Source organism: Egretta garzetta, unplaced genomic scaffold (genome assembly GCF_000687185.1).
Source record: "Egretta garzetta isolate BGI_Z169 unplaced genomic scaffold, ASM68718v1 scaffold133, whole genome shotgun sequence".
NCBI lineage: Eukaryota > Metazoa > Chordata > Aves > Pelecaniformes > Ardeidae > Egretta > Egretta garzetta.
In genome coordinates this window covers 4,531,681-4,557,206 of record NW_009259111.1, presented here as the reverse complement: position 1 = coordinate 4,557,206, position 25,526 = coordinate 4,531,681, and the positions used below count along the sequence as shown (strand labels likewise).

The 25,526-nt window shown below is 38.3% G+C and overlaps 1 protein-coding gene across 1 annotated transcript in view; it reads left to right on the top strand.

Moving 5' to 3' along the window:
• TSG101 (tumor susceptibility 101) overlaps nt 1-25,202 on the top strand; it is a 25,884-nt gene extending 682 nt beyond the window's left edge. Inside the window, exons 2-14 of the mRNA XM_009635444.2 lie at nt 26-130; nt 2,588-2,613; nt 6,008-6,092; nt 7,989-8,054; nt 8,650-8,813; nt 10,206-10,332; nt 12,808-12,874; nt 14,579-14,670; nt 20,341-20,543; nt 22,069-22,308; nt 23,503-23,663; nt 24,684-24,849; nt 25,044-25,202. Of these exons, the coding sequence (XP_009633739.2) occupies nt 26-130; nt 2,588-2,613; nt 6,008-6,092; nt 7,989-8,054; nt 8,650-8,813; nt 10,206-10,332; nt 12,808-12,874; nt 14,579-14,670; nt 20,341-20,543; nt 22,069-22,308; nt 23,503-23,592 (1,265 nt within the window). The 3' untranslated portion in view covers nt 23,593-23,663; nt 24,684-24,849; nt 25,044-25,202. The remainder of the gene's footprint in view (nt 1-25; nt 131-2,587; nt 2,614-6,007; nt 6,093-7,988; nt 8,055-8,649; nt 8,814-10,205; nt 10,333-12,807; nt 12,875-14,578; nt 14,671-20,340; nt 20,544-22,068; nt 22,309-23,502; nt 23,664-24,683; nt 24,850-25,043) is intronic.
• Nucleotides 25,203-25,526: the final 324 nt, after the last annotated feature.

Here is a 25,526-nt window from a genome sequence, read left to right as displayed (position 1 = left end):
CCTGCGGCTTTCTCCCGGGCTGCAGCCCGCGGGGAGCTGCGGGCGAAGTCGTGTCAGCGGCTGGGCGAAGTGGTGGTGGCAGGGTTGTGTCCGGCCACCTGGGGACCGAAAATGGAGTTTGTAAAGGGGAGTACGGTGCACCGAAACCTAAAATATTTCGTTATTTGTAGTCCTACGAAACTTTAGGTTTGGGTTAGGATATTGCCAGTAAGAGCTGACCAGAAAGCAGCTGAGGCTGGCATGCGTCCGAGCGGATCAGCACTGCGGTGTTGGTTGTTGGATCGTATAGCGTCATTTGCATTCACCCGTTAAATGAAGGTGGAAGGCAAGTTCAACTTCATTGACTGGGATAAGGGTGGGTGCTTGTTATCACCCTTGTTTAAGGAAACAAGAAAATCTCTTGGAAGCTAAATCATTAACCGCTGAATCACACGGAGCCATGCGTAGTTCTGCCACTTCTCAGGTGAAAACTGGGCTTTGTCCAGCAGCTCGAAATGAAAACCCCTAAGGCTGAATGCTTAGGGGGAGTTATGGTTTTGTTTCGGGGGGATTTTTTTAACAACACTTAATTATCATATTTGCACAATTTTAAAATTAAATACGATAGGCGAGGATCTGATCAAAACTGAAGAAACCTTAGTAAAAGGTTTTTCACTTGCATGGAATCATAAGCAGACTTTTTTTATCAGCTTGAATATGGGTGCTGAATATTAATTCGATGTTGACAAATGAGATCATGTATACACCTGTCTTCCATTAATGAATTACTGCCATGCCACAGAAGAAACAGAGTTTAAGATAGTCCCACATACTTTGTCCCCCCACGCTCGCCCATTTTATACCCCAATGCCATCTGAGTTTCTGTAGTTAAGTTCCAAGTGCAATGTACTTAATAGCTGATGAAAAATGAGGTTACTGTTTCACTGCTTTATTTTTCAAAAGTAGTTACACTTTCTGTTCTGTAGAAGGAGGCTTAGTGATACTTCCCATATTGAATAGTGCAGTGTGTGAGATAACAAAAGACAAGCCTGAGTTTGGGTGAATGTAAACACTTAGTCTAGCTTCAGATATTTACCTGCTGTCTGATCTTGAAAAGTTTCATCTCTCTGTGATTTATTTCCTGATACATAAATTGATGAGGGTGCACTTGCCACCCAAGAATGGAGAAAGGGGGGAAAAAAAAGTTTAGAAATATAAGAATTCAGATTAATCAGTTTTGGTTACCTTTGCAGAAATCACTAGGATCTTGTATTTTCCAAAGAGATTTTGACATTTCTTGGAAATGCTCAACTATGTACTGTATGAACACAGGAAAAGATTGTCTGGTAGTATTCCAGTACTCCTTAGAATGGAAAAGAAAAATAAGTGCAGAAGAGTATACTTTGGGATTTAAATAATAAAAAATTTTAGAAAAGCCATTATTCTCATTAGGAAAAACTTCTTCATATGTGATTTTAATATACAGAACTTTGGTTGTCTTAGCTGTCTGGATCTTAGTACTGAAGTTAATAGCTGATATAGCACTTAATTTTGCTTGTGGCAGTAGCTGGAATCTCACAAGCTTATCTGTACCAAATAAGTAACTGTGCATCACTTGGTGTAAAAACTATTTGCAGCAATGTTCTTTTTCTTAAAGAGACTTATGAAAATACTTTTTAATTTTCAGGTGTTGGACCTAATTTTTAAAAGCAACCCAGATAATGAAATCCAGGTTTTAGCAACCACTGTGTACCAGACTCCCGGTATGTCTGCTGAGCAGGCAGGCGTTGTTTTATCTATTCCTTGACCAAGCTGACCTGAGACGCTTGTGCCAAAAGTGGAGTTAAATCTTGACTCTGAATCTGTGTGCTTTTTAGGAACTTCTGTTAGCGGCAGCCAGTTCTTTTTTCAATAGTGATTATACCGATCTTCTTGAGTCTATATACAGTACCATAAGGTATGTTCCTATAAAAAGACCCCCTTTTAACTTTTTAAAGTAGCTGGTGACATGCTGTCATTCATGCTGTAGTAACACATTCAGTGATGTGGGTACGTACTACCAGTCTCTGGCTGGCCTAGCCGAAATTTCACAGACCTCTGTCTCCGTTTTCTAGCAATGCCTGCAATCTATTTCATGCTTCTGCTAGGTATGAGGGAAGGAGGGAGGAACGTACTCAAATGCTGGCAAAGTTTGTCTCTCCTCTGTCAAGCCCCTCCTGCATGCTCCCAGTCCTGCACCCACTTTCCAGAGGAGGCTGAGATGCTTTGCTGCAGCCCTCCCGTTAAAACAGCATCCAGAGGCTGCCCTGACCCTCTGCCTGACTGACCTTTATGCTGGTGCCTCCCTGCACACAGGTATCCCTACTGGACAGGTTGCTTTTCTTTCATAGAATCATTTGGTTGGAAAAGACCTTTAAGATCATTGAGCCCAACCATACCTGTCCACTACTAAACCATGTCTCTAAGCACCTCACCTACCTGTCTTTTAAATACTCCATTCACCACCACCCTTCGGACCTGGCCATCCAGCCAGTTTTTTACCCAGCAAAGAGTATGCCTGTCTAGGCCATGGGAAGCCAGTTGCTCAAGCAGAATGCTGTGGGAGATGGTGTCAAAGGCTTCGCTAAAGTCCAGGTACACTGCACCCACAGCCTTTCCCTCGTCCACTGAGCAGGTCACCTTGTCATAGAAGATCAGGTTGGTCAAGCAGGACCTGCCTTTCATAAACTTATGTTGACTGGGCCTGATCTTCTGTTTGTCCTGGATGTGCTGTGTGATGGCACTCAAGATGATCTGCTCCATGACCTTCCCTGGTCTGTAGTTCCCCAGATCCTCCCTCCGGCCCTTCTTGTAAATGGGTGTCACATTTGCCAACCTTCAGTCAAGTGGAACTTTCCCAGTCGATCCAGGACTGCTGATAGATGATGGAAGGGGGCTTGGTGAGCATCTCCACCAGCTCCTTCAGTACCCTTGGCTGGGCCCCGTCTGGCCCCATGGACTTGTGTATGTCTAATTGGCCAAGCACGTCACTAACCATTTCCTCCTGGATAACGGGAGCTTTGTTCTGCTCCCCGCCCCTGTCTTCTGGCTCAGGGGGCTGGGTAGCCGGAGAACAGCTGACCTTACCATTAAAGACAGAGGCAAAGAAGGCATTAAGTCCCTCAGCCTTATCCTCATCTTTTGTCACTATGGTTCCCCCTGCATCCTGTAAAGGATGGAGATTCTCTCTGGTTCTCCTTTTGTTGTTAATATATTTATATAAACATTTTTATTATCTTTCACAGAATTGGCCAATTTAAGCTCTAGTTGGGCTTTAGCCCTTCTAATTTTCTTTCTGCATGACCTCTCAAAAATCCTTGTAGTCCTCCTGAGATGCCTGCCCCTTTTTCCAAAGCTCAAAGACTTTCCTCTTTTTTCTGAGATCCAGTCAAAGCTCTCTGTTCAGCCAGGCCAGTCTTCCCTGCCGGCTCATTTTTTGGCACATAGGCACAAGAGCAGGCCATCCCTTCGGGATTTCTTTCTTGAAGAGTGTCCAAGCCTTCTTGGGCTCCTTTGCCCTTTAGGACTGCTTCCCAAGGGACTTTGTCAGGCAGCCTTCTGAACAGTACAAAGTCTGCTCTTTGTACAGTCCAAGGTGCCAGCTCTGCTGACCCCCCTCCTTACTTGTCCAAGAATTGAGAATTCTATCACTTCATGATTGCTACACCCCAGGCATCCTCCAACCATCACATCACCCACAAGGCCTTCTCTGTTCACAAACAACAGGTCCAGTTGGGCATCTTCCCTAGTTAGTTCACTCACCAGTTGTGTCAGGAAGTTGTCTGACGCACACTCCAGGAACCTCCTTAGACTATTTCCTTTCTGCTGTATTGTACTTCCAGCAGACATCTGCTAAGTTGAAGTCCCCCACAAGAACAAGGTCTAGCGATCGTGAGACTTCTAGTTGCGTGTAGAATATTTCATCTGTCTGTTCTTCCTGGTTCGGTGGTCTATGACAGACTCCCACCGTGATACCTGCCTTGGTGGCCTTTCCCCTGATTTTTACCTGTAAACACTCAACCTATCACTGAGCTCAAGGTAATCAAAACACTCTCTAACATACAGGACTACCTCACCACCTCTTCTTCCTTTGCCTATCCCACCTGAAGAGTTTATAGCCATCCATGGCAGCACTCCAGTTAGGTGAGTTGTCCCACCACGTGATGGCAACTATATCATAGTTTTCCTGCTGCATGATGGCTTCTAATTCCTCCTGTTTGTTGCCCATGCTGCGAGCATTGGTATAGATGCACTTAAGTTGGACTGATCCCACCACTTTTCTGAGGGGAGAAGTCTTAATTCCTAAGTGACTAATCGCAGTTTTTACTAACCCATCAATTACCTTTGCATCTTTGCTGCCACTTGGATTACTATCCGCCACTTCCTCTGAGGTGACAGACCAAAGGACCTTGCTGGCACACTGTCCCTCACACATTGGCATGCCATCCCCAGGCTTATTTCTAGCAAGCCTGGTTTCATCCCCCTCCCCCTTCAAATCTAGTTTAGAACTCTCAGTGGGCCCTGCTACCTTCTTGGCAAGCATCCTTTTGCCCTTTGGAGACAGGTGTACCCCATCATTTGCCAGCAGGCCTGGTGGTGTGTAGGCCAGCCCATGGTCAAAAAAACCCAAATTCTGCTTCTCACACCGTGCTTGGAGCCAGGTATTTATTTCCTGGCTCTTCCTGTTCCTTCCCTCATCATTCCCAGTAATGGGAATGACAGAGGAGAACACTACTTGTGCACCTGATCCCTTCACCATTTGTCCCAGTCCAGTGTTTTGCAGACTGACCATGTGGCTATTTTGCCCTTGGTCGTTTCAGGAAGGTAGGTCACAGCATCCCCCAAAGCACAGGTGCTTTTTGTAGACTGATGTGGCATGATGCAAAGTGGCATGGTGTGGTCATCTCTGTTCATTAAATAAGAGTTCTCATGCCCAGGAGTAGCATCCTTGTCAATTGCTGTAGGTAATAGGAAGAAGAATTAGTTTCTAAGCTTCACAACTCATGAGCATTTGTTGGAGCAAAGGTGACCTTTAGCTGTGGCACCAGGCTTTGCTCTTGGATAATGTCTGAATTAATTTGTTCAGATGTTGTTAACATCTATGTGCTTTGGGTATCGGACATTTCATTGTGTTGGGCCCTTTGTCTTCCCACCATGGTTGAATGAAAGGATGCTGTCGTTTATGTTCCTTAAGATATCTGAAGATGGTAATATTTTTTTAATTCTATTACACTGAAAACATTGTTAAGGGACATTGTTAGCTTTCTTTTTAACGGTAGTTATCAGGAGGAATGGCTACAAGGTTAAAGAGCAGTGCCACGTGGTAAACCAGCTCTCCATTACCCAGGAGTATCTCCTTTGTTGTCTGTGTATTATAGTTCTGAGACTGTTAAATTCTGTAGTAGTGTATCTGTGTTACACTGACTGTCTGTGCTGCAAGTTACTTCCTGCTCATGATAAAAAGGGGGTGAAACCAGTATTATTACTGATAATATCGTGCTTTGAAACATCTGCTTCCTAGTTGATAAAATAACATGAAAATACTAATCAATCATACTGTGATGCTTTGAAAAGTGCTGTGAAAGATATCTGTGAGGTTCAGATCTTAGATAACTGTATCAGGAATGTTCAAAATGTCACTATATTTGTTCAGGGATGTATTTTTAAGATCCACATATATCTCTTAGATACTGTTGGTTATGGTAGAACATGAATGAGAATGCAATAGCTTTCCCAAATCACTTTATGTATGGACCCCTATTTAAGACTAAAAGCATCTTAACACCTTGTTTAAGTTTGGTAGGTTATATAAGTAGTGTTCAGTTAAGTAATAGGGATAAATAATTCTTATTCCAAAATAAGAGTGGAGAAGAACGTCCATATATCAATGTAAACTCTCATAAATGAAGTCTCTTGGGTAAAATAAAATGAAATTAAATCACACTGAAAATTTAGTCTCTAAAGTAATTCTTTCACTTTTGTTTTCCAGTATAAGTATCGAGACCTAACTGTACAGGAGACGACCAGTGTTATTACTCAGTACAAGGACCTCAAACCTGTCATGGATTCATATGGTTAGTCTGTGCATGAGAAAATTTTTGTTATTGAATTGTTGATGGTTTAGATACATTTGGTAGTTTTTGTGGGGAAAAGGAGATAAAAACTAGAAAACATAATTTGAGTTTCTCTTCTTCATCTTTGACATCAATACTTCCTTAGAAACACACAGTTACTTTCTAAAATAACCTTTCTGTGTTACTGAGTCTATCTAACCTGCCAAGAAACATTGCATTTTTCACAGCTTAACTTTTAGTTAATCGCTCAGTGGCATCAAATCAGTTGCTGTCCTGAGATTACTGGTATCTTACAAATTCAGCTTTGCTGTCATATAAAGATATTTTTAGAGTTCTATTTAGAAAGAACTCTAAATCAATGAACAAATACGTCATTAAAAGTAATTGTGGCAGGCCTTAAAAGTGCAAAGAAAACATAGTCAAGCATATAGAAAATTGGTATGAGGGCTTTTGTAACGTAAATTAACGATGGCAGTCACTGTTTCTTAGCTATTTTAAAGGCTCTGACTAAATTCAAGTGTTAAATCAAGATGATATCTAGGGTCAGCTCCAGAGGCTGAAGGCATGGTTTCACAAGATAGAGTGAGCCACCATAGTTGCTGAGGTCATCCTCTTTCTGATCACCTTTTTTTCACTGTCACCTGTGGGATTCCTCTGTGAGCTAATTTATATTACTAGTACATCATCAGAGACTTTATAGTCTTCTGCTTTCTAAATTCTAAATCTTTACTGAGAGGTATTAAGAAGGGACATGGACAGGTAAAAGACAGATTAATTTTAATTTGAATAGCTGCAAGCCAGCAGCTGTCACAGAAATAAAAATTCATCCAGTGCCTGGAGAATCAAAAACAACAGTGAAAGGTCTGTGGCTGGAATAGCAAGTTGCATGATGACAGTGATCAGAATTCCAGATAACTTTGAGCTGTAGCAAGAAGCCCATTTGTGTTAGCTAACCCTTTCTAAGCTGCCTCAGAAAGGCTGAGCACAAAACCACTTACAGATAATTGACACTATTTGGAGCAGTGAAGTGAGTAAGAAGAAAATGGTTACATTGTTGTTGGGATAATTTTCAAGCTTATATTAATAATGAAATATATATCCCTATTTAAGTCCCAGCATGTTCTACCTGCCTTTGCAGAACATTAGCACCAAAAGCATTGTACACAATAAGCTACATTTGAAGTATGACTAGAAACTTGCAGGTGAAATTAGAAAAATAAAAGCTTTATTACCAGAGGTTGATTTATTCAGCCAAAAATAAAGTGTTGGATTGAAAGGATGAGAAAACTAAATACAGCAACTCAGTAAACTGAGGTCAGGGTTCCTGTGCAGTTTGTGAACCACGACTAAGATGTGGCAATCAGTCAAGTGCTACGCATTTTCTTCCTCTTCAGTGTAGTATTGTTTGGTTAAATTACCTTTACTGTTTAGTAATAAATGGCTATGGCCCAGTAATTTTGAGTATTCTTGCTGACCTCTGACTTTGTTTGGAGAAAGCATAAGGAATTCTTTGTAATCCTAAAATGACAGTTGTTTTTTAAATTAAGTTTGAGTTTAGATTATCTTTGCAGCAATTTGCATGATTTGCAGTTTGTATGGTTCCAATGTGTTTTATTTGGTCTCTGAATGAGGAAACGTTTGGGTTTTTTTGCAGTGAAGGTAGTTTGACAATAATTAGTCATTAATTTCTCAGAAATATTTTATTCATAAGAAGTTACCTGACTGTAGCCAATCATTTGGCTAGTCCTTAAATGTGCAAGAGCAGAACCTTTCAAGTTGAGTTTATATATGTGTAACATCTGAAAACTTATGCTAATAAATAGTTGGGGTATAACCTGAACAGAGATTACTGTAGCAAATATGTTTGTTTTAAAAATACTGCTTGTTCACTTTCAGTGTTTAACGACGGCTCATCTAGGGAGTTGATGAGCCTCAGTGGAACCATTCCTGTGACTTACAGAGGTATGCATTTGTTACTGTTATCATCACCACCATTATTTTCCCAAATTACATGAAAAACTATTTAGATTTGTACTGGTTCAACTTCACTACTTAGGTGATCACTATCTTCTTAAAATCCTTTACTTGTCCAAAGTATACTGTTTTAAAGAAATTGGTCTCTTTTTTTTTTGCTGTGGAATAAAATTCTAATGTTGAGCATTGCTTCTTCAGCCTTGTACAGCTCTGTAGCAGCACTGAAAGAAAAGAGATGTATGTTTTTCAAGTTTCTCAAGTGAATGAGGGTTGCAAACCATTTATTGCTGCAGCTAACGATAATTTGGATTAGGATCTAGTAATGTTGCATTGTAGAACAAATGAGATGATATATTCATGGCAAATGATAATTGTAACTCAAAGTTAAATTATTCTGAAAAATGTTGAGTTCATAGCCACATTATGAGCTCTTTGTTAAATGTTATTAATAGATTTGAGCTCTGGCTTCTGAGTCTGTGTGGTTGAATTTACTGGGTTTAGGGGTTTTTTTATAAATCTGGGTACAAGAGGACAGTTAGAGAGTTGGAGTAACTTTTAAAATCTCTCAAAATATCTGTTCTAGGTAACACATACAATATCCCAATTTGCTTGTGGCTGCTGGACACCTACCCTTTCAACCCCCCAATTTGTTTTGTTAAACCCACTAGCTCTATGACAATAAAAACTGGGAAGCATGTTGATGCAAATGGAAAGATATACCTTCCTTACCTGCATGAATGGAAATATGTAAGTAAATGGAACTTGAAATCCTCGAATTGCTTAGTTCTGAATTCCTTTAGATAATTGCATCACTTTTAACAAAAACCATAATCCTATTTATTTGAGATCTTACACCATTTTTTAATGAAAAAAGCTGCTTATTATTTGTAATGTCTTAAAGTTCAGGGTATTGCATTCTGTTGCCTGGTTAATTGCATCTTTAGTTACAGTTTGTCTGATTAAACAGTGCAGCATAGGCATCCTTCCCTGGCAGGACACTGATGTGAAGATCTGTGAGATAAGAATATTTACAGAAGGGAAATTATAAATTTTGTGAAACATCTCTGGGCTAAAATTGATCCCTCTGACTAAAATGGACTTGTATGCGCACTTGGACTTCTTTACATAGACATTGCTGCAGCTTCAAGTATATGGATATATTTGCTTTACCAATAAATACAGGCATTGAGCAGTGCAGGCCTCATAAAAGTTTTGACCAAAGCATGGTCTTGTAAAGAATATAAACTGTACTTACAAGGTCAGAAGAGTGGTACAAGATGCATAGTTCTGTTCCAAGTGATTAACAGGAATAAATTTATTAAAGCATGGGTGGTCATTCAGCAGTTGAATGATAATAGTGGAAAATGACTGCCCAGATCAGGATGTAGGTCTTGCACAGCAGGAAGATCATCTAAGATACAGATGATACAGAATTCGTTCAGTTTGCGAGGTTGGTAAAAATAAGTAAGTGGATTGTAGAGTTTAGAAAATTTGGAAATAGGATATTTAATCTGGTTCTGCATTCATGGTGCTTGTCCTTATTTTGGCAGAATGAAATGCCTATATTAAATGTAGTTATAAACTGAGAAGCCTAGTTTAGGTATATTTAAAGAAGGTTTGTGCCACTAACCCACATTGGGTTAGAATATTTTTTTCTAGAGCTATTCTGAACCTGAGCAAACGCTATGTATGTTTATGTGGTTTACAGCGATATGCTGTATGAAACTGAAACGTCTGAAAACTTAGTGATCTGTACTTTGTTCATGTTGGAGAGTGGATTTAAGTTTTAAAAAATTATTATAATCCATCATTGCACTCATCTTCAGTCATTTATTGCCCTGCAGTTGATGTGGAACCATATATTACCCAGTTTACTCTGAGTGTAAACACTACTGCAGCTGTATTTTGCTATACTGTTTTGCATACTGTCTGGCTGGGTTTGGAATCTGTAAAGAAATTCATAAAGGAAGTTAAATACACACACACGTGTATATATATATATATATATATATAAAAATATTTTAAAATACAAAACAGGCTGGCTTTTGAGAGCTGATGCATTGGTACTGTTTTGTTATTACAGTCAGTTAAACTGTCTGTTAACGAAATGAACAACTTGTGATTTGCTTACCCTCACAGCCCCAGTCAGACTTACTAGAACTAATTCAGGTCATGATTGTTGTGTTTGGTGAGGAACCTCCGGTCTTTTCTCGGCCTACGGCTTCATCAAGCTACCCACCATACCAGGCAACAGGCCCACCAACTAGTAAGTGGTCATGGCTACTGATTTCTACAAATACTCACATTAATATTCCAGGGTGTATTGTTGGTCTGCATAGGTTGACATCAAAGGATGTATTCTGCTCTAGAATGACACACCCCCCCACCAAGCCCCTCAAAACAACCAGTAACTTGTCAACATTCAGAGATAACCTTAAAAAGAGATTATTCAGACAACTGTCTTTGTATTTTCATTTTTTTTATTCTGATAATATTAAGTCCATCTGTTAAGTTTCCTGCAACCATTGATTTCAAAAGGAAAAACATACTGCGTGTGGCTTTTATTCCCACACTTCTGTGTGGGTTTGGTTTGTTTGTTTGTTTAATAATTGCTGGCTGAATATGAAAAAAAAAACAAAACCCACATTGTTATGTTTCATTCTTCTATGTTGATTTGGTACTGTGACTCTGTACTCATTTTCTTGCAAAAATTCTCAAGGCTTTTTAAAGCCTTATTTATTTAAACTTTGGGAGACATTTTAAAGACTGGGGCTGGGTGGGTGGGGGGAAAAAAGGGGAAGTGGGAAACACAAAATCCTAGAAATCCTTGCAAAAGAAGACTCTGCACTGGGTGGAAAAAAAACCCCCGACTACAGTAGACCTATTCAAGCCAAACACTGGGGCAGGAGGGGAGGGGAAGCAGATTAGCTGGAGGTTGTTTAATGATACTATAACAGTTCTACATTAATGGTAGAGTAGCTGTATTTGGGGTTATATATTTTTGCTGTATTTTTAGGGCTGTGTCTGTTTCCTATTGAAATACAGCTTTCATCAGATCATAGTGTTGCATCTGGAAAGCTGAAGTACTATTCATTACAATTTCCAGTGGAAACCATTTTTAGCAAGGTCTTAGGTTCTTAACACGTGAGAAAATGAGTAGCAAACATAAATGGGACCATTAGAGATAGTTAGATAAAGGTAAGTGTATGGGACTTTTTAGCTTGTCCAGGAGCATTAGATGATTCTACTGTTCTGATTTTCCAAGAACAGCGGGTGTCAGTACAAGTATAGTTTTAGTAGAGACTGTGACCTGTATTGTGCTTTAAGGAAAGACCATCAATTGAAACACACTTGATTACTCTTGTAGTCACTCAGTGCTAGCATAGCTGAAGTCATTTTAGCAGAGATGTTTCTGGATTTTTACATGTTAATAGCGGCTTAGTTTTGCGAGTGTAGTCAGTTTTTCCATATTTTACAGACATTTAGGTCTGGGGTTTTTTCAGTTCTAGATACACTGTTTAAGAAGAAATTAAGCCCTTCTTAAAAAATTGAATAATTTGAAAGCATTTCAAGGATGAAAATAGCTTGTCTCTTAAAAAAAAAAAAGCTATCTGATGCAATATTCCTAAAATTACTAGAAATGTGGAATAAATATATTCAAGACATAATTTTATAATAGAATTGTCAGATTTCCAAGAAGAAACGTTAAATTGCTAGGACTGTTAAAGCCTTAGACATTTGTATCTGCCGATAAACATTTTTTAAAGTATAACTTGTAAATGGCAGAAATCACTGGATAAGAATGTGATTGGATTGTTAAGCAGCTAATCAACTGTTTTAAGTCTAGCTATCCTGAAGGTACTTAAATGATACACTCATTATTTAGTGAGCAGGGAACAAGGGCTACATTGGGGAGGTTATTTTCTTTTTTCAGTTATTATATAAAAAATGGAGACAGCTCTTCGGGTGTGTCATCTTTAATAACATGCCATTTTTTGAGTTCCCTAGGTGCAGATACTTTTTCTTATGTATCCACATTTTACTTAGTACAACTATTCGTTGTGGATTTTTAAATTGATACCCATTTTTATCCATGCAGTGGTTAATTTAAAGTAACAATTAAGAAAAAAAGATTAATATGCAGTGAAAGGTGTTCTAGCCAGTTGTTCTAAGGAATGTGTAATTGACTTCAATTACAGTTCTCATACTCTCCCTCCAAACAAAATACTCTTGAAAATATTTTAACCAAAGTTCATAGGTAGAGGTAGAATCTTCAGAAATGCAAAATTTGCCTGTGTTTTGTGAGAATGAGTTTGGATACAGAAAGGAAATTCTAACTGGTCAACACATGGAGGGAAGGTTCGCTGCAGTTTAGTCCTTTACGTGTTTTGAGGGGAAGCAGCTGCCTTGGTCAGCTGGCACAGAGACAGCTCACAACAAACATCTGCATGTATCCCTCTTGCCAAGCTGCACAAGAGCGCCATGGGAAACGTTGTGAGAAGTGATGGTGTTAGAGGATGCAGGGTGCACGTCACTGAGGGCTTTTGGCCAGAGAATGACTTTTGTCATTCGCTTTTGGCCAGAGAATGACTCTTGTTGTTTCATTGTGTGATACTGTATTTATTGTTCAGTAATATTTTGAAAAGCATCTAAGTGCAACGTAAGTACATCTCACTGGTGTGATCTTTATATATATTAAATTCTGAAAAGTAAAAATATACAAAATAATTATTTTATTTAGCTTCCTATGTGCCGGGCATTACGGGTGGAATACCTCCCTATCCAGCAGGAAGCACTCCAAACCCGAGGTGAGACTCCCTTTAAACCATCATAATTTACATAATAAACAGTTTCACTGAATAGTATCTAGTCTTAGTTGTATTTTCTTATGGTATGTTTGTTGTGTAATTATCATATTAGCAGGTTTTTTTAAAAGCGAGGGCTGAATTCTTGTCAATAGCCAAAAGAAAGTTTGAGAAAGGTTTCGCTTCTTTAGTGTTGCTGCCTTCAAATACAATATACTTGGGTGATAAATATATTTTGAAAATCATTACCTAACTCCCAAATGTTATCTTGCTTCACTTGTATATCTGATTAGCTTTTGTAAGGTTGATATGTTTCCTTGATACAGAGAGAAATGTACTCTTACAAGCTGGGGTTTGTTATTAGCATCGTTAGTATTGTTTGGGGTAATCAGCAACTCAAAACACTGAACAAAACAATTGCTGGATTAATACAAAACTTGACTCCAGCATAAATGTGGACTTAGTTCAGAGCACTCTAAGAGAATTTGAAGGGCAAAAAATTATTTGTGACCTTTTTTTATTAATATAAAATAAGACTTTTTCTTTAAGTATACTGTATAATAGTTTGGAATAAAGCTTTTCCAGAAGACTTGCAGTTCTGCAAGTAGTAAAATACTGATTGCTGCCTCCTAGTGTGCACCTACATGTTTTCACAACTCAATTAGTTCTTTTTATTATTAATATCCTTATGTCCTGATTTTGTCTGAGGAGCATATGAGGAACTGCTGTAGTATATAACATTTTGATTTAAAACAAAAATTTGAAAAAATTAAACCCTAGAAGCATTAGGAAGGTGGGGTGTTATGTTTTAAGAAGTGAAAAATGGGGGGTTTGATAAGTTTCCCACCTCTAAACACGTTTATTTAAAGTGCTTTTAATGTTTGTACAAAAATGAATAATTGAAGAACTATTTTTCAAATAATATAATTTATAAATGAACAGAAAGGTTTTAACAGCTATTAAATTTGCAGTTATCTGGAGAGGCACAGTGTATGCTTATTTTATATTTCACATGTTTTCTTGGACCATTTAGTTTACTTATAGCCATGGTTAATACTCTGTAGTATGCAGGTGTTTGCCAGTCTAGTACTGACTAATTTGAGCCCTTGTTTCAGTTGATAGTAAATGTAATTTAGAAAGGTATTGTAGACTGTCGTGTTACATGTCATCTTGCAATTGTTTCGGTGAACAAATGAATACTTTTGCTTTCCCTCATCCTTCAGAGCAGGGCTGAGAATTTCTGGAGGAGTTTCATCTTGCAACCATATTTTGCACATTTTTGAGTTCACATAAAGTGGTTGAGCGATCATCTTGTTAACCATTCTGGTATTAAAAATTATTAAGTTGAAATTGCTGCTTGTGAGTTTGTAGCTAGAATGATTTCTTTTGGAATCTTTTGGGGTTTTGTATGGCAAGTTTGAAATTGTATGGTGAGAGTGAAGAGAATTTGGAATGATCCAAATGCTTGACCAGGCAATAACTAGATAGGGTTTCAGGTAAAACAGTATCTTCTTAAATCATAGCAGAAATATAAATTGTGGAAGATATTAATGTGAACATGAAAAGAGAAAAAGTATAACTTGGCCTGCAATTTAAACATTTTATTATGTAAACAAATGTTTACCATGGTCACATAAAGATAATATACATGGATGATATTTTACAAATAGTTACATAACATTAGTATCTCTTTCTTTGTCAAAGCAGCTACCCGAACTATCCTTATCCGGGTGGTGTTCCATTCCCAGCAACCACTAGTGTTCCATACTACCCTTCCCAGCCTCCTGTGACTACTGTTGGTGAGTAGCTTTGAAAAAATTCCTCTGAAGTGAAGCTTCACTCTATAACTGATGTGTAAAAAAAATGGAAAAAGGAATGTATTGTTCTTGATCTGACCTTCCAAAGTATTGATCTTCACTTAAAAAACTTATTCAAAGGAAGAATAAAATACATTTTATGTCCTTTGCCTTATATTTTATTCAGTCTGGAACTTGATAAATTCCTGGGTTTGTACAATGCATTGTGTGTGCTCTATGAGTATTTTGAAGAACACTGTGTGTAACTACCTTAAGTTGGTTTTTTTTTTTCCTCCCTTTAGCTGTAGGTGATTTTTTTATTGTCTGCATTGCTCTGGTCGTGGTCTACAAAAATGCCTTTGTCCTCATTTAATCATCTACTGGACTCACTTTATTTACTCTTTATTTATACTTTCTTTACTCCAGAAGTCATAGCTATCTAAAGCAGAAGTTTCCAATGTGTTTGGAATGAGCTTCATTTTTACTGAGTTTCTTCTCCAGCCTCTTTGCTGTTGCTTCTTAATGGTCCTTACTTGTTATTTCCTTCTTTCTTCCCTTCAGCAGCAAGATCTAGGGTATTAATGTGTGTCTTTTCCCAGTCTGCTCCTCCGTGGCCCTGTGCTGGCAAAATACACCAGCTTGCTTTCCACTCTGCACCTCATTTTTACTGTATGTGTAAACAGATTGAGAACCAGTGATAAAGGTATTCTAGTTAAGTAGAAAGTTGATGCAGTAGCTTTCCAATTAGATGATAGTCCTTTTGGAGCAGTTATATGGTAAGGACATAGACTCTTTTGTGACCTTGTTCAGAGTAGCAATCGTGTAGTCTCGTGCAGTATAACTTAAAAGTGCATCCAGAGGTTCTTTATTTACTGTGTGGACTCCCAGTTATTTATACACACTTTTCCCTCCAGAACTGTGTGTATTTTGAAATCTTCATTCAGATAGATAGGGACAAAGCAAGTTCACAGCTTGGCTAAAGAAGATAGATGCTTTTACTTTACTCTTGAAATATTTGAGGAGTTGTTCTGTTGTTACAGAACTTTGAAAAAACAGTAAGTTGCATTCTCCTTGTGCTTGATCCCATCCTTTGTGTCCATGTTCTTTCAGCCTTCTGAATTAAAAAAGTCTTTTCTGAAAGTTGTTGGCCATTACAGTGGTCATTTCTGCTCTGAGGTGACATGTATCTACCCCGCACACTGCAAGAAAGCCGCTGTCCCACTTACGTAGCTCAGACAGTACTCAGTGTTGGGAGGCTGTAGGTGGGTCCTTGAGAATTGATGGTCTCCACTGGATTGCGTGAAGGACTTTTCTAGGGAACATCGGCTTTCTGCAGCGTCTTTCTCAAACAGATCCAGTTTTGCTTTAATGTAGTAGAGAGTTAATTTAAAAAACAGATATGTCCTATTTAATTTCTTTCTCCCATTTTCATCCCCAGTGAAGATGAACAGAGGTGGAATATCTGCCAAATATCATACAGGCTCTTCAAGTCCTGAGTTAGATCATCTGATACCATGTTGTAATGCCAGATTTTGTAGTGGCAATTTACCATTAGACTGATTCGTTTGATGCAGATAGGTAAAAGTCATACACCTGTTACACATGGTTTATCTCTTGTACCAAATGAAATACAAATACGTCTCTTAAATCATCCACTGTATTTACAGTACTGTTTTTTTTACAGTACAGTATTTTTTTTTTCTTTCAACTGTAGATGTTTATTTCCTGTACAGATTGTTTGGCTATGGTTTATTGTGATAGTTTATTTAGGAGCATATCAGGTGCTACAACTTAGAGTTTTGTGGGGGTGGTGGTGGTGTTTCCTACAGTAAGCTTAGTTTTGAATTGAATGAAAATACTCATTTAGAGTAGCTTAAGTTTTTAATAATAGCTGGTTTTTCAAATACTCCTTCAGGCTTTTTCTGTATGTTCAATCATCTGCCATTCATTACCTTTCTGATGCAGTTACTAGTTTGATGATTCTGTAAGGTCACTTCTGAAACCAGACTCTGCCTGGTAAAGGTTAAGGGTTTCAGTGCTCTTGAGGATTTAATGGCTACGTGCCATAAAGTCTTCCCCAAGCTGGGCTAATTATGGAAGTGACAGAAAATGCTAAAGGTTCATGCTCTTTAAGAAGATGCATAAAAACTAATTGAGTTGTATTAAAGTGATCCTTCAGATGATCAAAAACCTCTTTGCTATCTGTTGCAACCTCTACGTGAACTCTAATTGTGTTAGGTGTATTGTGATTTTTTTTTTTTTCCTCTGTCCTCCTTTACTGTTAAAGTGAGCCTTGTATAAACTATCCTAGAGTGAGGAATATGAGGGGGAAAGAAAAGTAGAACTGATGACTGGTTCTGACTTTGTGCTAGAGAATAATTAATTATGTAAAGTAAATAGTAACTGAAATCATGCTAATGCTATTCTTGAAGTGAAATTGGACCTTTTTGTTTTGATTTGGAACATGGATGTTTACAATTGTCTGCCTTAAACAGGAAGTCCTAAACAGTGAATAAATGCTTTGTCCCAGACAGTTTTGACTGACTGGGTTTAAATTTTACTTCTCAGTGTAGAAAGTACTGTTCTTTTCTCCTTTTCTTAAGAGGCAGCGATGATGAATTCCTGGGTTTGTGTGTATGGTGCCATGTGCCAGCCTCTGTTGCTGATTCTGATAGTTAACCAAATATTGAAAATTATCTTGTTGACTGGCAACAGGGTGAATTGCTTAAGCCAGAACTGTAAGTCAAATCAAGTGTTGGGACATCTATATTTTCATAAGGCTGTCTTTGCAGCAGTTGATTAATAATTCATCTCTCTTTTCCAACAGTAATTAGCTTATTTTTAAAAAATTACACATATTCTGGTGCAATTTATATGTAGGTAAGGTGCTCACATTAGTAATTATCAAAATCTGATGTTTTCTTAATTTTAGAAGAATTTGGTGGATTAGCAAGCATGATGTGCATCTTCCCATAGTTCCTCTCATGTCATTTGCATAGCTTTGTTTTTCTAGATCTCTGGCTTGGTGTAGGTTTTGTGGACAGGAGTAGAGTAAAAGGCACAGGGAAGAGATAGGAATTTATGCAGTCTTGTTCTGTTAGCAGCAGAAGTCCAAAAAATCCTCTGGGTGTTTTAAGGATTCTGAGGTGTGCAGTCTTGCACAGTTTACATTTGTTAGTATAACAATACCAACAGATGCTCCAAATAGATTTTTTTTAAATTTTTTTTTAATTATTATGAGACCCTAACAGAAAATTGTTAATTTTTCCATTCAGACGCTTGTTTCTGCAGGCAGAGTTTAGATTTTTAAACTGTGTTCTGGATTGTTGCTGATTATCAAGAAGATATCAAACCTACCCCTCTAAAAATACCAATCTTTGAACTACTGTGTTTAAATGGCAAAATTAATGTATGGCTTGAGTCATTGTTTGCTTTTGCTGTTTCTGAGGGCCTGTGATTATTAGGAAAGGTGAAGAGGTTGATTGGATTTCAGGGGACTTGAGGCACTTTTCTGAACCTTTGGGAAGGAGAAACAAAAGATACGCTAATGGTTTTGCCTTCACCTATGTAAGATTCGCGGGAGCCTTGATGGGTATTTTTTTACTTTGTGGGCTTTTTGAGATCTTGGGTACTGGGAAATATGATGTACCTAATGCCATAACAACTTCAGGTCTTTGATAACTCTGTCTCTGGATAAAAAGATACTCTGGTAACATTTCTTTTTGCAAGTTTTCTTTCCAGTTACAGAACTTCAAATCTCTCTACATTTCATCCATGCAAGTTGGAAAGTTTAGGCACAAAACCTGCTATAATCCTTGCTTTATTAGGAGTTGTTACAATGAAATTGAAATTTTGCTGATCTGAAAGGTGTGAGGCACAAGCATGGGGAAACTGTGACACTCCAGTTTTTCTCATAGAAGAATGGTTGAAGTGGTTTATGATAAATACAGATCCAGTTCTGCAACCAGTAACCACTTCACATTCTCTAGAGCAATCAGAGTTTCCCAGTCTGCAGATACACAACGCTTCCTATGACAGACACAAAGGATTTACCTTTCTATTTAAAAAGGTGTTAGTGACATACTCTGGAAGTTAGGTAATCTCATTGAAAGGCTGATTTGCAAAAGCAATAGTAACAGTCAGGCTTGAATGCGAAAGCCTCTAGTGCTTCAGCGGGAGAGTGACTAATGAATTATAGTAGAGAATTTATTTTCTTCTGGTTTGTTTTCTAGTATTGCTGCATCAAAATGTGGTTTAATAAACTGAAATTACAAGTTGTACCTAGCAATAAAAACTGTCAAAAAGGTAGTAACCTCAGTTGTTGTAACTCTGTTACATAGCAGCCTCTGCTGCTTCACTGTAACATCAATCATTTATAGAAGCTAGTTATATAACACTAGAACAATATTGGTGAGTAGTTTGTTTCACTGCTACTAAAATCACTACCCTGAGCTTCTGGGCACGATGGACCAAGTGAAACTGGCAAATTAGTATATCTGCAATCAAATTGTATGTCATCATCTTTGTCTTATGCTTACCTAAAATAGGTATGCATGCTTTTGCTAGAATCAAATTGTATAACTAACTCCACAGAATCTCTGTATGCTTGACTAATACTCCTTATTCAACTAACATTAAAGAAGCATTTTATCCAGAGAGAATTTTTACAGGTTCTTCATGGGTGCCATTACCTAATTTTATAAAGCACGCTCCCCCCCTCCCGCTCCATTTCCAGTACCATCTTGCAGAAGTTTAAAAAAAGAAATGGTAGGCCCAGTGTAACACTGAACATGTGCCTAAAAGACTGCCATCTGATTTTAGTCTGCTAGAAGATATATATAAACCATATGCTGATACGATTGATTAGCATTTCTCTCTCTGCTTTATAATCTTTTAATAAATGTTGCTTGTGGAAGTAGGATTACCTCAATAACAAATGTTCTGTATTAATGCTGATTGTTTCACTGCCCTCCCATAGGTGCCCCAGGATGGCTGAATCATAATAGTGAAATCAGTTGGAAGGACTAGATCATATTGTCGCTTTTTAATCACTTGATACTGTCCAATAATTTGTCACTTAAACAGACCCTGCTATTAGATCTTCATAAATATAAAAGGGCAGCAGTTAAGATCTTCTTCATTGAAATTATTTTTGTTAGCTTAGTGTTCATCTATTTTATTCATCTTAAAAAAAAAAATCAAAACAAAAACCAAATGAACAAAAAACCAGTAATTGGCAAGCCTCAAGATAGGGCACCTATAGGCAAATCCACTGTCTCAAGCCAGCCGTTACATTAATTGTGGTTGAATACATGTATCCATTAATTCCTGCAGAGTTTACCAGAAATTTATTCTTCTTTTAAAGACTTCGGACTAACATCTGTAGATTTCAGGGGAAAAGGCCAGCCTGTTTTTAAATTAAAGGAATATTGTGGATATGGGAATAGTAAAGTGAATTGATGTCTTAAATTTACTTGTGTACTTCTTAATATGTTTTATCTCACTGTGGTCTCTTCACTGCTTCTGAAAATTATTGTGGAAAACAGTTTATTTTGCTGTCTCATATTGCTAAAGTACATACAGCAAGTTAGCCACTTTTTTTTCCAGACTGGCTTTATACTGAAGACAGTGCAGAACAGAGTTAATTTTGTTCTTGTGAATTTTCTTGTGCAGGACCCAGTAGAGATGGAACTATCAGTGAGGACACTATTCGAGCTTCCCTTATTTCGGCAGTCAGTGATAAACTGAGATGGCGGATGAAAGAAGAAATGGATCGTGCACAAGCTGAACTCAATGCCTTGAAACGGACAGAAGAGGACCTGAAGAAAGGACACCAGAAACTGGAAGAGATGGTAACTCGCCTGGATCAAGAAGTGGTAAGCAGGGATGAAACACTGCTCTGTATCTGAGTATTCCTAGTAGTAAACAGAAGCATGCAATTAATTTATTATTAAGCATGATAAAAACATCAAAGCTTCCAGCATGTTGCTTTTTAAATGTATATTCTCTTTCCAAATTGAGGTGCATGTGTTTAGTCAGAAATAGCACTGACCATAAGATGCATCGTCCTGCGTGTATCTTACAAATGTCATTTTTCAGTAGTAGAGGAACAGTGCTATTTTTCTCCATCCTCCCTGTGAAAGTTGTCAGTGGTGTGAGATTATTTCATAATTGCGTCTCAGTTTCTGGATAATAATGTGCAACAGCAGCACTGAAGAACATTTCAGTGTCTTAGTGCAGAGACACTGATTTTAGTCACAGCTGCCTTGTATAACCTACAGACTTTTCCTTTCCCAGACAAGAGTCTCTCTTACTCAATATGCTCAGAAATTTCTGCGTTTTTTCACAAAGGCCTGACATCTTCTGCTTGGTCCATCTGCTCCTTGCATTACTGCTCGGGAGTAAGATGTGCCCACTTTAAACTTAGCGTGTACTTTTAGTCTTTGCTGTCATGGAAGAAAAGGACATAATAGAACTGCAGATGTTTGATGCAAAGGCAAGAAGGATGATGATTATGGGTTGCCCAGAGAGGTGGTGGAGGCCCCATCCCTGGGAACATTCAAGACCAGGTTGGACGGGGCTCTGAGCAACCTGATCTGGTTAGTGGCATCCCTGCTCCCTGCAGGGGGGTTGAACTAGATGACCTCTAGGGGTCCCTTCCAACCCAAAACATTCTGTGATTCTATGATCCAGCATACCAGAGAGCTTCCATATAAGACATGACTAAGTAAGCTAGGACTTCAGCCTGGAAAAAAGACAGTGGGAACAGAGAGAGTGGAATATTGTAATGGTCTGTACGGCTTTGAGTAATATGAGGAAAAACACAGTGGTGTACAGTCTCTTCCAGTGTGTCAGCTGGGGGACATCAAAAATATCAGGAGGCAAATTCAAGAGTAGCAAAAGGAGGTATTTCTCGTACAGATGCAGTTAAATCATAGTTACCGTTAGTGGGTAAAGCCAGCATGCTTTGTTTCCTATCAATACAGTTAAGTGTTTGTGTGATCCATGCTCAGCAAACTTGTATAGGAACTTACTCCAAAAGACACGTTGCCAAAGAAAATAATTATTTTGGCTTTGCTTTTATTATCTTTAGCTAGTTTAAATGGTTATTTTTCTTTATGTGGCACCTTCAGAATACTTAAAGACTGTTAGCATGCCTTCTCTACAGTTACAAATTGATAAGGGATTGACATTATCTAAAAGAGCCTTTACCTTTTTACAATGAAAGAACCCAAGATGTATAGATTGATAGCTTTTTCTTTTCTAAAAATCATAACAGAGATGAGTAGAGAAGTAAAGAATCAACTGGCATGTCTAAAAATCTTCCATCTTGACAGTTGTATCACAAGACAGTCAGCTCTTGAGACCTAATAAATAAACAAACATCTTCATTGTTTTTAGGCTGAAGTTGACAAGAATATTGAACTTCTCAAGAAGAAGGATGAGGAGCTCAGTTCTGCCTTAGAGAAAATGGAAAATCAGTCAGAAAATAATGACATAGATGAAGTTATTATTCCTACGGCACCGCTTTACAAGCAGATCCTGAACTTATATGCAGAGGAAAATGCAATTGAAGACACCATCTTCTATCTTGGGGAAGCATTGAGACGTGGAGTGATAGACCTAGATGTCTTTTTAAAGGTAAGTTTCTTGGGATGTTTTTAAAATGTGCATTTTAAATGTGTTTAAATACTGTGAACTCTTCTGTTCATCTATTAATGTTAGTGGTTTCTTCACTGAAGAGGATCCTGTAAGAACATTAATATTATATGTTGAAACATAAGTTCTAAAAGAGGAATTTCAGAATTAAGATAAAAGACCAATTTTTAAAGCATTATAGATATTAAGTCATTTATCATGCATCATTTAGACAGGTGCAGTAATGTCAACAGAAGCTTTCCATTGGGCATGCATCCTAATTCCGGAGAAACTAACTTGAAGGGTGATTAGAGTATTTGGACAGGTTTTCACTTGCAGTCTATGGATGCCTCTGCGGGGCCAGCCAGTGGAGTGTTAAAATCATAGGGGGGGAAAAAGCCAGCTAGTTTTGTGTCTCCAGCAGAGACCTTCTTAAACAATTTGTTTCCTTTCATTGCTGTCCTTAGTGCTGAAAGTTTTCCTAATGTCGGATCTAATAACCTTCCTTTATTTTGAACTTATGTGCATGCTGATGGCACGTGAAAAGAAAAATTGATCTGTTGTTATTTTGAAAAGATTAAAGCCACTTTTTAACATGGAATAAATCTACACAAAATCTATAGGTCAGAATAATTAATGCTGCCATTGGATCTGGAAAGATTCATGTGCAGAAGCGTTAATAGTCTGTACTGGGGCCACTGTGTAACCAGAGTTACCAGTCCTTCCTTTTTCTAACAGTTGAGGTTCCCCCCAGGTTAAACCACTTGAGCTTTGCTTAAGCAGAGTACAGCGTACAACGCACTATGTAGACACATTATTTCCTTTTTATGTAGCTGGCTGGTTCTGTTTATCTGCTGTTAAAAGAACCATTCTCTGCCCCATGGGAAGTGCATTAGTCTGACTTCACCTTGCAGTGCATATTACTACTTCTCTCTTTGGTAAGAATATGTGCAGAGTTAATAATTATTATCACAAAAAATATGCTATAGTGATTGCATTTGGTAGCCATCTGCAAGTCATTTTAAGCTAAGAAAATGCCATTTAGTAGACTAATGTATTTAGTGTTTCCAAGAAACTAGCATCCTGTTTGGGTCATGGAATGTGTCATGCTTTGAAAATTGAAAATTTGTATTGCAATAGAATTAAGATTATATCAAAACTTTCCCAATAGCCAGCTGTTCTTCTTTCTTTCTGCAGCATGTACGTCTTCTGTCTCGCAAGCAGTTCCAGCTGAGGGCATTAATGCAGAAAGCAAGGAAGACTGCTGGACTCAGTGATCTCTACTGAATTCTCAGACTTTAACTGGGAAGTTAGATTTCCTTAAGAAGCAGCCATTCTGTTGATATTTCTCTTAATCAGTAGGTGCCCAGAATAAATTATTACATCATTCAAGTGTAAGATATTTTGAATCAATAATATATTTTCTTTTTGGTAAAGACTAGCTTTTATTAATGCACTTTCTATCTCCTGTAATCTTTGTGCTGGTGGACTTAGGCTGAATAAAACTTGTTGCATACTTTCTTCCTCTACAGAACTGTGTACGATGCGCTTTCTTTGCAAACAGGGCTGGCTCACGCAGTGTCAGCTTAATCATATGTCCCCTTTAATTCAGAGATCTGGAAGGCATTTCAGTGTCCCGAACTGGAAAAATTCATATTTCAGCATAACTAACCTTTGTTACGACCAATGAAAGCTGGAAACCCAAAGTTTCAAGGCCCTGCTGTTTGACCCAACTGTTGACATCCAAGGATTGTTTTCTTGAAGTGAGCTTAATAATTGTTACATTGACTCGCCTATTGCATCACCCAGTCGTGGTCATAGCGGAGGGCACCTTACGATGCGTATTGCATTTTTCCACTAGAAAAATGCTAGGAAAAAGAAAGGCTGCTACATTTGGTGTTGCACTACCTGCCAGGCAGAAAACACTACACACCAGAATGCCACAGGAGGCACAGGTTCTGGCTGCGTTAGCTGGGACAGACCTCGTATCGACAAGCCTGGTGGCTAAACACTGTGCTGTCTGCAAGAGGGTACGTTGTGCAGAGCGTCTCCCAACTTGGAGCGCTGTAGGGATTCATGGTGCTGCTCTGGTCGCCTCTCAGCAGCATGCAGCTGCCCTCCTCCAGTTGCTTTGGTAGGCTGCCTCAGCAAAGCTAGCTTGAGAACCAGAGTTCTGCGAGGCTGAAAACAAGAGTGTTCTAAGGCTTTTCAGGTTACCATTGGATCTGAAGAGACTGGAGTTCATATTGAAAATCTAGGTGAGATTTCATGTAGTAAAAATTTTAAGTCCTGTGGATCTTCTGAAAGCTTTGAAAATGGCTTCACAGCAGCTCCCCGTCATCTGCATAAACCAGTATTGCTATGTGCTCTCTTTACAGGTGCCATTTTGGTCACATTGATGTAAGAGAAAGCGGTACAGTAGCTATAGCTATTCCTTTGTTACTGAAGTTCCTTCATGAGCACTGTTCAGCCTACTCAAATACTCTGGTGTCAGAAGTATCACCAGCTGCAGTCCACAATAAACATCTACCCTGGACTAATCAGGTGATTGCTTTCCATTCTTAAGCTACATGCTGTGTCCTACTGTTAGAAAAAGCTCCGAATAAGGCCTTTCCTTCTTAATTGTAATGAGGTATATTACATTTTCAAGTATTAATGACAGAGAAGATGGTTAACTCTTCCTTATCTAACTTACTATGGGCTTTAGGAGTAACTTTGGTCATTGTTTCTATGCACAGTTACTATTCCAGAGGAGATGCTTCTCTGTGCTTGGCAGCAAGTTCACTTTTTATGGGTGTCAAGTACTTGATGCGGAGACATTTATTCCTACATGTGTTTTTGTTTGTCCAGGTAAGGAAGAACTTCCTCTGTTGCATTGTTTCTCTACTCCCCTAACATGATGTCAGGAGAGCCCGGTTCTTTGCATTAAGATGGGAATCAATTCCTCTGTTGCATTGTTTCTCTACTCCCCTAACGTGATGTCAGGAGAGCCCGGTTTAACTTCTGAGTATTTAAATACTGCTCTTAGTGTTTTTTCATGCCTACATTGAGACTGTTAGAAAGTTCACTGCATAAATATCTGGAGCCTACAACAGAGCAGCTGCACACAGCCTTATCACACAGGTGAGGTTTGAGTTAGCTTGACTGAAGAAATAGAATTGTTTGACTTAAATGGGTACAAGTAGAGCTGCACTTTGGAGACAAATCCCTATAAAGAAAAA